The following is a 13831-nucleotide window of genomic DNA, read 5'->3' on the forward strand; positions in this document are numbered from 1 at the left end:
AGACGATCATAAGTTATTACTCTCCTCAGTTAACCAATAGCTTGTTCTTCCCAGATCCTAATTCACGGGATCTCCGATCACAAAGGTTGGGTTACTACTATGGTGTAACATCTATGGGTCTCATACCCATCTCCCTCGATGCAATATCTATCACATTTCGTGATAGTCCCTTTGTAAAGGGATCTGCCAGGTTTTTGTCTGTTTGTATATACGTAACAGTTATTACTCCGGAGTTTCTCAACTTCCTGACAGACTTCAAACGTCTCTTCACGTGTCTTGATGACTTTGCATTATCTTTAGAATTGTTCACTTTAGCGATAACCGTTTGGTTATCACAATTCATAAGAATAGCCGGTACAGGTTTTTCAACAACTGGCAAGTCCATCAAGAGCTCACGCAGCCATTCTGCCTCAACAGTAGCTGTGTCCAAAGCAGTTAATTTTGCTTCCATAGTTGACCTTGTCAATATGGTTTGCTTGCAAGACCTCCATGACACCGCGCCACCACCATGAGTAAATACATACCCACTTGTTGCGTAAAGTACATCAACATCGGAGATCCAATTTGAATCACTATATCCTTCTAGCACAGCAGGATGCCCTGAATAAGTAATTCCGTAACTCATAGTACCTCTCAGATAGCGCAAGACCCTTTCTAGTGCATGCCAATGATCATCACCCGGGTTGGACATGAACCTACTCAGTTTGCTCACAGCAAAAGAGATATCTGGTCTTGTAGCGCTAGCTAGGTACATGAGTGAACCGACAATTTGAGAGTATCTTAATTGATCTCTCGTTTCTTTCTTGTTCTTTCTGAGTGTCACGCTGGGATCATAAGGTGTTGGAGAGGGCTTGCTATCCATAAAACCGAATCGGTTCAAGACCTTCTCAACATAGTGAGATTGCGTTAATGTAATCCCACTCTCATCCTTAATAAGTTTGATGTTTAGAATTACATCGGCTTCTCCCAGATCTTTCATGTCAAAACTTTTTGATAGAAAAGACTTGACCTCATTAATTGCATTAATGTTTGTACCAAAGATCAGTATGTCGTCCACATACAAACATAATATGACACTATTGCCCCCACCATGGCGATAGTAAACACACCTATCAGCCTCGTTAATGACAAATTCTGCAGAAGTCAGAGTTCTTTCAAACTTCTCATGCCATTGCTTAGGTGCCTGTTTCAGACCATACAAAGATTTTAACAACTTGCACACCTTTCTCTCTTCACCCTTTACCACAAACCCGTCAGGCTGATCCATATAGATCTCCTCTTCCAACTCTCCATTGAGAAAAGCTGTCTTTACATCCATTTGATGAATGATAGGACCATAAGAGGCAGCCAAGGAAAGTAACACTCGAATGGTGGTCATTCTAGCAACGGGTGAATAGGTGTCAAAGTAATCTTCGCCTTCTTTCTGAGTGTAGCCCTTGGCCACTAGCCGCGCCTTGTACTTATCAATAGTACCATCAGGCTTTAGTTTCTTTTTGAACACCCACTTACAGCCCACGGGTTTACAACCATATGGTCTATCAGTTAGTTCCCAAGTTCCATTAGAAAGAATTGAGTCCATCTCATTATGAACAGCTTCTTTCCAATCATCTACATCCGGAGATGCATATGCTTCTGCAATCGTCTTGGGTGTGTCGTCCACAAGGTATACAATGAAATCATCACCAAAGGATTTTGCAATCCTTTGTCTCTTGTTCCTTCTAGGAACTTCATTGTTATCCTTCTCAAGGACTTCCTCATGTGATTGTTCGAAATATTCATCAGTTGTACTAGATTTAGGAATTATCTCAGAAGAAAATCTAGCAATGCTATGCATATCTTTCATAGGAAATATGTTCTCAAAAAATGTTGCATCACGAGATTCCATTATAGTATCAACATGCATATCAGGTACTTCAGATTTTACCACTAAAAACCTATAAGCAATGCTCCGTTGAGCATACCCTAGAAAGACACAATCCACTGTCTTTGGTCCAAGTTTGTGTTTCTTAGGAATAGGAATATTGACCTTTGCCAAACATCCCCAAGTGCGCAAATAAGAAAGTGATGGTTTTCTCCCAACCCACTCCTCATAAGGGGTTTTCTCCTTATTATTGTTGGAAACTCTATTCAGGACATGACATGAAGTCAATAGAGCCTCCCCCCACCATGCCTTAGATAAACCAGCAGTGTCTAATATGGCATTCACCAAGTCAGTCAATGTGCGGTTTTTCCTCTCGGCCACTCCATTTGATTGAGGTGAATAGGGAGGCGTCCTCTCATGAATAATACCATGTTCCTCACAAAATTCATCAAAAACTTTGGAAAATACTCTCCACCACGATCGGACCTAAGACGCTTGATCTTTCTCTCTAGTTGATTTTCAACTTCAGCTTTATAGATTTTAAAGTAGTCTAATGCTTCATCTTTAGTTTGCAACAAATAAACATAGCAAAATCTAGTCGCGTCATCAATCAAAGTCATGAAATATCTCTTTCCACCTTTTGTCAACACACCATTCATCTCACAAAGATCAGAATGGATGAGTTCTAGAGGTGCCAAGTTTCTCTCCTCGGCAGCCTTATGAGGCTTTCGAGGTTGCTTAGATTGCACACAACTATGGCACTTAGAACCTTTGGCAACTGTGAAGTTCGGAATTAAACTCATGCTGGATAGCCGAGACATTAAACCAAAATTAATATGACATAAACGAGAGTGCCAAATACTTGCATCATCATTAACACTAGCACAAATTTGGTTTATTGACTTATTGCAAAAATCTGAAAGAGAAAAGCGGAACAAGCCTCCGCACTCATAGCCTTTTCCTATAAATTGTCCAAATCTTGACACGATTACTTTATTGGACTCTAAAACTACCTTAAATCCATCTCGACATAGAAGGGAGCCGCTAACTAGATTCTTGTTCATAGTAGGGACATGCTGCACGTTCCTTAGTTGCACGATCTTTCCCGAAGTAAACTTCAGATCCACCGTGCCAATGCCACGAACAGAAGCATGTGACCCATTCCCCATTAGGACGGAAGAATCCCTTGCGACCTGATAAGAAGTAAACAGGGAGATGTCAGCACACACATGAACGTTAGCACCCGAATCAATCCACCACGAAGATGATTGAAATACTGAAAGCACAATAGGTAAATTACCATACCCATCAGTATTGCTAGCGGTCACCATGTTGACAGTCTTGGAGCTTGTTTTCCCTCTGCGGTCTGCACGTTCAGGGCATTCCTTGAAAAAGTGTCCAGGCTTCCCACAGGCGTAGCACTCTAGTTCAGCCTTGTTGAACTTCTTCTTGAAGGTAATAGTCTTGGTAGGCTTGTTGAAAACAGGTTTGTTCTTCCCTTTGTTCTTGTTCTGTGGGTACCTCTGCACCATGTTAGCAGTAGGCTGAACCTCACCTCCTTTTTCAGTAGTATCTTTAGCCCGAGCTTTTTCTTCAACATCAAGAGATGCAATCATATTTTCAACTGATATCTCCTGTCTCTTATGCTTCAGAGTTGTGGCGAAATTCCTCCATGAAGGAGGCAACTTTGCAATCATGCACCCAGCCACGAATTTGTCGGATAGAACATATTTAAGGAGTTCAAGTTCCTTCACAATGCACTGTATCTCATGAGCTTGTTCAACCACAGAACGGTTATTCACCATCTTGTAGTCATGAAAACTCTCCATGATGTACAGTTCACTGCCTGCATCTGTTGCACCGAATTTTGCATTCAGTGCATCCCACAGAATCTTTCCGTCATTTATGTGCATGTACACATCACACAGACGGTCAGCAAGAACACTCAGAATGCATCCCACAAACATAGTATTGGCTTCCTGGAATTTTCTCCGATCTTTGTCGGTCATTCCCTCTGGAGCACCAACACTAGCGTGGAAAACTTTCAGAGCAGTAAGCCAGAGCGTGGTCTTCACCTGCCACCTCTTAAAGTGCACACCGGTAAACTTATCCGGCCTCAGTGCATCAGCGAATCCAGCCATAGTTAACTCAGGAAATTGCCTATAATTAGGTTTTTGGATTGTTGGAATATTAGGCAAGTTCATGATTAATTCCAGTAAATAATTCATGACTAGAAGAGATACTAGCATGCAATAATCTAGCAAACTAGAAGAACAGCAAGACATGCATAACAGCAGCAAACACGTAACAATAGCTGTAGAAACAGACATGAACAGAGGATGTTGGACGTACTGATCGTTAGCTATTATGGGTGCGACAGTGTTGATGACGATGTTGGCGACGATCTGCTGCTGATGGCGATGAATACGACGATGAGTAGCACCGCCCGACTTGGACGGAAGACGACCCGTGATGACGAATTTGAGCAGCCGCGCACAGCGCTTCCCAAAAACCTAATTCGTCCTCTCCCGGTGCAGGATCGCAAAGACGAACGGTTCCGGAGACCTGCTCTCCCACGCGCCGATGCACGCCGGCGTTGGGGATGGAGTAGACTACGATGGCGGCGCAAGTTGTGAGATGAGGCAAAACCCTAGGTGTTTTTCGGTGTGTCTCTGGCCACAGCCGGTAGCTGTATATATATATTAGGACCAGAGGCGGTATTGTGTCGCGACCACAATCCCAAACCGACTCGGTTTCTAATTCGTATACTTAGAAATCAAAAACTTGTCTGCCAAGACATAAAAATAAAACGGCAAAAGGAAGCTGCGCTCCTGCAAGGAGACGGACCGGATTTCGGCGGACCATTCACGCGCATGTCGCATGTACGCCTCGCCTCGCCTCGCCACGGCCCGGCCAGGCAAGGCGAGCGAGCGCGCGTGTGGTTTTCCCTTTCTCTTCTCACACACCACTTAGAGTGGTGGAGAGAACCCACTATATAAAAAGGTCCAACTCTTCTTCAACTTCCGGGGTGGGACTAAACTTAGCACCACCACTTGCCATTTTACACATGGGCTTTGAGATTTCAGAAATTGCTATGGGCCTAGCCCATTAATTCTAACAATCCCCCACCAGATCTCAAATACCCATTTAGAGATTTGCCTTCTCTCACCACTTGTTTAATATACCAGTGTTTCAGCAGAGACTGTTAAGTTGAACTTCTGCCTAGAACTTTAAGCTACATCCATTCACAACTTGACAATGACACTATCGGGACTCGGGGCAAGCCATAATACAAAAATAGCATCAGTTCTATGTGACACAAAATAAAATGATTTATTTCTCCTATAAGTGGCGTGCCCTTCCATCTTTCTCGCGTTTGATTTGCCTTGTCTCTCTTCTTGTACCTTACGTATCTAGGGCTGTGGATTGTTGCTAGTCGTATTTTTGATGCCTTCTTCTTGTAGATTTAGATTTAGTGGCTGCTTCTGCTTTGTGCTTTGACTAGTTCCCCATGGATGTCCGTCTGCTTGCGTCATTTATAGGAGATTCCCCTGTAAGGTTTTAGGTGTTCTCGTTTTGTTATGCTCTTGCTCTTTTTTCTAGCTTTGCTGACATGTTGGTCATCTGATTGTGGGTTAGGGTTTCTGATTTCCGCTGTTTAAGATTTTGTATTTGATTCGTCTGGCTCGCGCTGTGTATCTCTACTTCTACCATTTCTAGTGTCAGGGTTTGTGATTTTGTTGTACATGTGCACGTATGGTTTGTTGGTTGCTTGTTGGTGGTATTTCTAGGTTTGGGATTCATCTGGCTGTTCCTTTGCCTGTGCATGTGAGTTCTACCATCCCACTACTAGTATGATGTACTTGAAATGCATCTGTTCATGTTAATTGTCATGTCATTCAACTTCAGTGGAATTTAACTCTGATTTACACTGTGATATAGGACAGGATTCTTATGTAATATTGCTTAAAATTGCACTGTAATTTACCAACCCTAGATTTGCATTGTAATATACTCCAGATTTTCATTGTGTTTTATATGCTTATTAATAACTGTAATTGTTGCATCGTTACACTGTGCTATATCACAGTTTTACACTGTAATTCGCATGGTTCAGGACTGTAATTGTTGTAGGCTTTTAGTATTTTTCAGATAGACTACTTTCTATGCTTCATCACTGTAATATACCCCATATTTTCACTGTAATTTATATGCTTCAGAACTGTAATTGTTGTAGGTATTTGTCATATAGATTACAGTGGATTTACACCTGAATTGTGGTAGGGCTTACACTGTAGTTTACCACAGTTTTACACTGTATTTTGTATGGTTCAACACTGTAATTGTTGTAAGTATTTGTCAAATAGATTACAATGGATTTTACCTTTGAATTGAGGGCTTACACTGTGATTTACCACAGAATTACACTATAATTTGAATGCTTCAGCACTATAATTGTTGTAGGGCATACAGAGTATTTGTTAGATAGGTCAGTGGGTTTACCTCTGATATTACATTATAGTTGGCATGCTTTTAGGACTGTAATTCATCTAGTTTCTTGCTTTTTATTTTCTTCTTCTCGTATGCTAGTGTGTCTCTGTTGCAGTAGTATTGAGTGAGGTCCGGTTTTAGGTTGACGATGGTTTTGGTAGATAGCGTTGCATTAGCTGTTCATGTGTACTCTTTACTGAAGTGTATGGAGCTTCGTTCTATTATTTCACTTCTATTCTTTTTTCCTCCTTCGTGTATTCTATTTATAGGTTTAGTTAATGGGTAGGCTACGAAAAGTCTCCCATCAGGACGTTCCGTTAGTATCATCTCTTGAGAGTACAGATTCTGTGGGTGAGAACCTTTTGTGCCTAACGACTTTGCGAACGATGGTTCTTATCCTATGTCTACGGTAGTTATTTCTTATCCTATACGCACGAGTAGAAATTGAAATATTCCTGGTCTTCTTCCTTTGTTTTTAACTTTATGTATTTTTGTTGTCAATAGTTGGGGTATTCCCAGTGTATCCTCGGAACTAACACTGTAAATTATAGTGGAGTGGCTCTGAAGTTTCATTGTAATTTAGTGGATTTTAACAACATAACTTCATCACTGCAAATCCCTTCATAATTTCATTCTAATTCCCTGTGTATTTTATCTATATTTTTCGAGGGTATTACACTGTAAGCACTTTCACTGTAATTCTTGGGTATTACAGTTTAATCCATGGGTACCTGCTGTGTAATTCCTTTGTATATATACTGTATTTTGTAGAGGTTTTACGATGTAATTCTTGGTCACTTGCACTGTAATTACAAGCATTGGGTTCTTGCAGTGTAATTATTGGTATTTTACACTGTAATTTGTAATTTTGTAAGGGTTTAACACTGTAATTCCTGGTCACTTACACTGTAATTTAGTGCAATTTATAGTGTGCAATTCCTTGTGTGCTTGAAATGTAATTACTGTGTATGTACTATGTAATTTATAGGAGGTTTTACACTGTAAATCTTGGTCACTTTCAGTGTGATCTCTAGGGGTTTTCACTATAATTCTAGAGCAGTTTCACTGTAATTCTTAGGTGTTTACAGTGTAAGTGACCAAGTTTTGTAAGTGTAAATCCCTGGGTATTTGCAGTGTCATTTCATGTGTAGGGAACTTACACTGTAATTCTTGGTCTCTTACACTATAATTCTTGGTAATTTACTGTGAAAGTTAACCAGTTTTTGCAAACACTGGGTACTTGTAGTGTCATTTCCTTAGAGTGTGAAGGCTCTGATTATTTTCTGTGTACTATTTGCAACCTTGTTTTTGTATGAAACTTTAGACCTGAATTTTTGTCAATTTCTGAATGTTTCTGGTTTATAGTGTGATTTCCATGCTTTTTTGCCGCTCTAATTCTTGATTCTAGACTTCAAAGTTTCTGTAATTTGAAAGTTTCACAACTGCAAGGGTTCACACATTCCAGATTTCTTGTTGTTTCTTATTTTTGTGTCTAGTTTTCGGATGCATTTCGATTTCCCATGAAAGAGTTGATGAGGGTGAAGGGGTTGAAGAAATTTTTTGAGGGGGTGAAGGGGTTGAAGATCTGGTGTAGGAGTAGAAGTGTTCCTGAACTGGGATCATCTTTTGTGTGATTTTCCTGGGATCTACCCCAATGTTTGGCTGTCGTTCTTTTTGCTCCTACACCCCACCCCAATCTGATTTGCCCCTGTTGTTTCTTCTTCTTCCCACCCTTCTTCCATGGCCGTCGCTATAAAGAAAGTTGTTTCTTTTACAGGAAGGATATCCCACCATGGCCCAAGTCAGACTAGTTTCCAGCCTTGCTGATGTTGACGCTGCGCTTCAAGGTCTACAGATCACTCAGATGAATCAAGCTGGTCAGGTTCAATTTCAGTTGCATGAGGAAGCCCCCCTCGAAGAAGCAGCAAAGATCGGTGAGAGGACCCGTCCAGGAAGGCATGGATTCATACTTGTGAATCCAGAGTTGTTGGAGTGCAAGACTAAGACCAAGGGGGTATTAGAGAGGTCCTTCAAAAACATGCTTGCCGCAACCCTGCAGCGGACTGATAAAGAGATGCTGGAAGTTGACGCAAGCATCTCAGTATTGAAGGTCCTTGTGCTCAAGAATGATGATGAGATGGATCAGCTGGGACCTCACGGACCTCCACTTAACGAAAGAAACCGGGGAGTACAGCAAGTCATCTATCCACATCCTCCCGTACGTTCTCTTTCTTTTGGGATAAACATCACTTTAAACCAGTTTTGTTGACTACATCTTATGAAATTCGCTTGCCTACATGTTTGCTCGTTCCCATGTTATAAGCCATCACATCTGCATCTGCTATGTTTGCTTAGTATTACGTTTTTCTCATTATCAGTTCCCAGAAGATCCTAGCTTTGAGCATGGAACAACCCCACAGAGAGTCCCATATCAAGCTGCTTATGGTACACAACAAGAGAGGGATGAGGCAGCTGCTCGTGACAGGTGTGCCCAGAGGGCCCTCTGGCATGCCAAACTCTGTATTTTGGAGATGAGGCAGTCCATCTTGAAGGACAAGAGGTCTGAGATGATGTCAAAGATGACGGCGGTATTCAATAGGATTATGGAGGAACCATCTCACTTAGGGGTTGGTTACGCGGACAATGAATTTCCTCCACTGGCGTAGGTAAGTCATCTTTGGTACAAGTTTTAGATATGTTTATAGATTAAATTCTACTCCAGACGCTGATTGCTTGTGTTTAAACACTCCTTCCTAAGTTCCACGAGTTATTGCTTGTGTTTAGTGTTGTAAGCTAATTTGTTGTACAATATACACATCCATGCTGCATACCTTGCTTGTACTGATGATATATCTTTTGTAGGAACTTACTCTTTGAAGCAACATCGCTTGCCATTTGACCTTTTGTTGGAGTTGTGCTACCCTAAGTCCAAGATTTGTCGAACAACCCCATGTCAACAATGCAAGCTTAATTACCTATTTATTTATCTACTCCTTTTGGTTGTAATGCTTAAAATGTTACTCTCTAGTATTATTACAAACCGAGCATGTAATGGACTATGGTGTTGCACTGCCGAGTAGGCTGACCTGACCTGTAGGTTGCAGCTGAGACTTTAAATTCCTGGTACTGTATGCGACCTTGTGAATTGTGACTTGATAACCGGCAATGTTGGATTTAACTGTTAGGTTATTTTTGTGATATCTTCAATTTGAGATGTGCTTTTTTATTCTGTTTTTAATGCATAGACATGCTTTAGTAGTTGTTAATGATCTCAAGTTTCTATGCTTTATAAACTATGCAAGCAAACATGACATTTCAGACAACTTTCTCAAGTTTGCAGTTCCTTTCTCATCTCCTTGAGGGATTCAGTTTCAATAGTTGCAATTTGAAAATGATTTCTTCGAGATCAAATACTCTTCTGACAGCTTCTCCACGTCACATGGTTGGTTTTTTTTTCACGAGACCGGCCGATAAGGATGGCAATGGATCGGGTTCGGCCTGGGTTGAACAATATCAAATCCATATCCAAATCCATGAAGACATTATGTGCCCGTCCATGAAAAAATCAATGGGCGAAAAACAATGTCCATGTCCAAACCCGATGGTATCCATCGGGTATGGATATCCATCGGGTACTCTCAACACGTATACAAATATAAAACATTGCACAAGTGCACACGATTCACATAAGATCTCAAATTTTCACAAAACAACATAGCTCAAGTGCACAACATCAAATCATGTTTTAGATTCTAACAAGATGACATAAAAAAGTGCACATCATCAAATAATCTCTCAAATTCTCACATCACCAAATAATCTCTCAGATTCACAAGTGCATATCATAGCAATAGCACAACATATTTTTTAGATAATAGGCTAGTGCCCGACCTTTGATTGAGGCTCTCAGATTCAAGATTCAAGTATAGACCAATAACAGTTGCAACTAAATTAAAGAAAAGAGGTATCAGCACCTTGAAACAACATCCACAAAACATCAAGGGAGACGCAAGGTTCAGAAACTAGCCGGTTCACTGAGCCAGCAAGAAACTTATTACATCGCACCTCATGCGAGACAAGGTGACACAACGCCCAGAGACTAAAGACCAGAGCACCACGCAGACTGGAGCAATAACGCTACATCATTTCTCAGTCTTAGTTTCTCACAAAATGGCATCACACAACATCAAGTAACCACAGGTACAACCATGCATCATCTTCCATCCTTCACCTCAGTGTTCTAGGAATAATCTTTCATTCTTCACCTCAATGTTCTAGGCATCATCTTCTAGGCTTCGGTTATGATGGAATCAGACTCGCCCTTGAAGTGAACATAACAAAAGAACAGCTATTAAAATCATGGAAATAAACAGAACAAACATTGCAAGTTTGCAACATTTAGAAGTGGAATTTCATGAGTGGAATATGTTACCATAGTTTCTTCTTCATCATCAAGAACACTTTGAAATTCCGCAAATAGAGTGGAGTTGCTATCCCCTAATGCCAATATTTAGATGTTGGGCTACCAGCTGAGTTAACATTTCCAGGGCTAACCACAACAGGGCCTTGTGCTCCATCATGAGAAGCTACTGATTTATACAAGCAAAAAAACACCGTCTTCAGTTTCAATTAAAGTTAGACAAGGTACATAATATCGATACTGTACAGTTTCAGTCAAAAAGATAAACTGTACAGATTTGAAAATATTGTGATCTGTAAGTTGTAGTGAATGGTAACTAGCAACCTACATTATTTTTTCTATCTTTATTCTTTTAGCGAATAAGGTAGACCTGCCAAAATTACATGTCAGATTGAAATTCACTTATGTGGCAATACCTAATTACTAATTAACTTGCATATATACAAACCACGGATCATCCCATGTAACAAAAACGAAGTGTGACTCAATTAGTAACCTGTGAAAATTAATACTGATATTCAAGAGTACTTTGCAGAAATTGGTACTGTAAAGTGAAGTACAAGAGTACTCTGCTCCAATTGCTACTGTAAACTGAAGTACAAGAGTATTTTGCACAAATTCACGAACAGCACACCCACGTACAGGAATGCTAGACATACAAGAGAGGGATTGATGGAACAAAAGATTACCCTAAGCGTCGGCTGTTTGGTGTGGCCGTAAGCTCCTCAGCACGGTCAGGCTCCTCGTCGTGGTCTGCGCGCGGCTGCCTCCCAGCACAGCCGTGTCGTCATGCTCCTGGTCCTGCGCGCAGCAATGCTCTTGTACGTCGCGCCGCTCCGCATCGCAGCTCAGAGCCTTGCGCCAGCCCGCCACCGTCACCGGCCCGCCGTCGTTCCCGTGCGTGCGTGGAGAAGCGGAGATGGAGGGGTCGAGGGGATATGGAGTTGGGGCGGTGGGCTGCCACTGTCCAGTTGTGGCGTTGGCTTGTGAAGTGCTGTAAGATCTGGCGGCGCCGGCGGCTGTACCGGGCTGCGGGAGGAGCAAGCCGAGGAGACGGAGTCACTGCTTAATGCCGAGTCGTTAAAGAGGAGATACAAGAATGAGTCTATTAAAAAAACAGAATCTGAAGCGGCAGTGGAGTAAGTTACGGTTGGGAGGGATTGCAAAATTTATTTATCATTTTTTATAAATAAAGAAAATAAAAAAATTGGAAGTTGGGATGGAATTTTGCCCCACATGTCATACTAACGGGTCGGATTCGGGTATATCCATGGATACATAACTATGTTCATGCCCTATCCATTAATAATCGGGTCGGGTTCGGGTGCTATCCATGGACGTAAAAACGTACCCAAACCCTACCCATTCGGGTCGGGTATCCGCGGGTTTCCATGTCCATGGATAAAATTGTCATCCTTACCGGCCGACAATGCATGTTTGTTTGTCATTACATGAAGAGATAGATGCTTCAGCTTTAATAAATGTGCTTCATCTTTCATACTAGTCTGCAACTCTTGTCTCCCAACCCTGGTGGCAAGTGTCAAAATACTGTTCTGCTGGATCCAATGCTCTGCAGATATTTGTGTGTCTGAGTGGACAAGGTACCTAATTGATAATTCCTTGTCCAGGAGATAAGGCGATTTCTCTGAGTAGCAGTGAGGGTTTATAGAGAGGAGCTGGGTGCTTTTTTGACCTTACTACAAGGAGATCGGGGAGGGCAGGGGAGGATTTTACGGGCAAGCCGATCTCCGATCCATAGCACCGCCGAGGAAAGTACCAACTGTCATGCTATGAACTAGGGAGGGTTCACTTCAGAGATGCAAAAGATTTCAACCCAAATTCAGAAGGGGCGATTTCTAGGGTTTATATATATTGCAAGAGGAGGAAGCTAGAGGCAGACCCCCTCCAGTGGCGGCTAGGGTATTACAATTCGATGCCCTCAAGGAAGGAGGATCCCCGGCTTTATTTATAGCCATTACATTACAGTCAAAAAAATGGAGGCGCAGAAGAAGAGATGAAAACTACGTATATAGGTTTAAAAGTAAACAGCAAGTGGCGCCACGGTGAATGCGTTGGATGAAGATCGAGCGTCGTCTACATCATATTTCTCCTTTAAAGGAGTAGCGCATCGCAGGCTCGGCAGGGGACGTTGGTTCTTGATCTGACGGCCGAGGAGGTGTGCTGTGTGCCACACACTAGACTGAACTTGATCTTGAGAGACAGGTAGGGTTCAGATAGGAGCTGCATGACACAGGGGGCATCTAGACTAGTCCATATAGGAATTTGAGATGAGAAAGGAAGTGGAAACTTGAGAAAGTTGTCTAAAATGTGATGTTTGCTTGCACAGTTTATAATTAATATTCTTTTCTTTTCTTTGAGAAAGGAAAAAACTAACAAGGAGTATATCTTTAGTTATTTGTGAGACCTAAAGTTTATCTTCCTCCATCACAAAAGTAAATCTAACCTTTTTTAGCCATAAAAATATGTGCAGTTGATTGAACCAAAAAACTAATAACAACAATAAGCTGTCTGGTATAACTGCTACCAACACCATCAAAACTTTATCTACTCCTTTTGGTTATAATGCTTAAACTGGTACTCTGTAGTATTACAAACCACTGAGCATGTAATGGACTATCACTAGTAGAAAACAGGACTTTGGTTGGGACCTGGCCAGCCCATTAGTCCCGGTTCTGTCACAAACCGGGACCCATGGGGGCATACGTCCCGTTTCGTGCGCCCAGGGGGCCGGCCGGGCCTCGGGAGGCATTTGTCCCGGTTCGTGTGGACCCATTTGTCCCGGTTCTAGGCACGAACCAGGACCAATGGTCCTCGCTCCTGGCCCACAGCCATTGGTCCCGGTTCGTGCCTAGAACCGGGACAGAAGGGGGGCCTTTAGTCCCGGTTCCAGCCACGAACCGGGACCAATGAGGTGGCTATATATACCCCATTGACGCAGCAGAGCACTCCACAGTGCTCTGTTTTTGCTGGCCAGTGAGGGGAGAGCTTTGTGGTGCTCTAGTTCACCTCCTATGCACATGAGGTGTTCGATGAAATGT

General features: G+C 42.0%; 1 protein-coding gene across 1 annotated transcript; it reads left to right on the forward strand.

Moving 5' to 3' along the window:
* Positions 1-8144: 8144 nt before the first annotated feature.
* Positions 8145-9018, forward strand: LOC123161734 (uncharacterized). Its single transcript, XM_044579541.1, has 2 exons — positions 8145-8570; positions 8731-9018. Exons 1-2 carry the CDS (start codon positions 8145-8147, stop codon positions 9016-9018), a joined length of 714 nt encoding a protein of 237 aa, XP_044435476.1.
* Positions 9019-13831: the final 4813 nt, after the last annotated feature.

The sequence above is a fragment of the Triticum aestivum genome, chromosome 1D (assembly GCF_018294505.1).
Source record: "Triticum aestivum cultivar Chinese Spring chromosome 1D, IWGSC CS RefSeq v2.1, whole genome shotgun sequence".
NCBI lineage: Eukaryota > Viridiplantae > Streptophyta > Magnoliopsida > Poales > Poaceae > Triticum > Triticum aestivum.

What these genes read in the sequence shown, in the direction of transcription:
- LOC123161734 (XM_044579541.1), top strand. Translation starts at nt 8,145, where the DNA reads ATGGCCCAAGTCAGACTAGTTTCCAGCCTTGCTGATGTTGACGCTGCG. An exon ending in TCATCTATCCACATCCTCCC is followed by an intron (nt 8,571 to 8,730) that starts GTACGTTCTCTT and finishes TCTCATTATCAG; the next exon opens with TTCCCAGAAGATCCTAGCTT.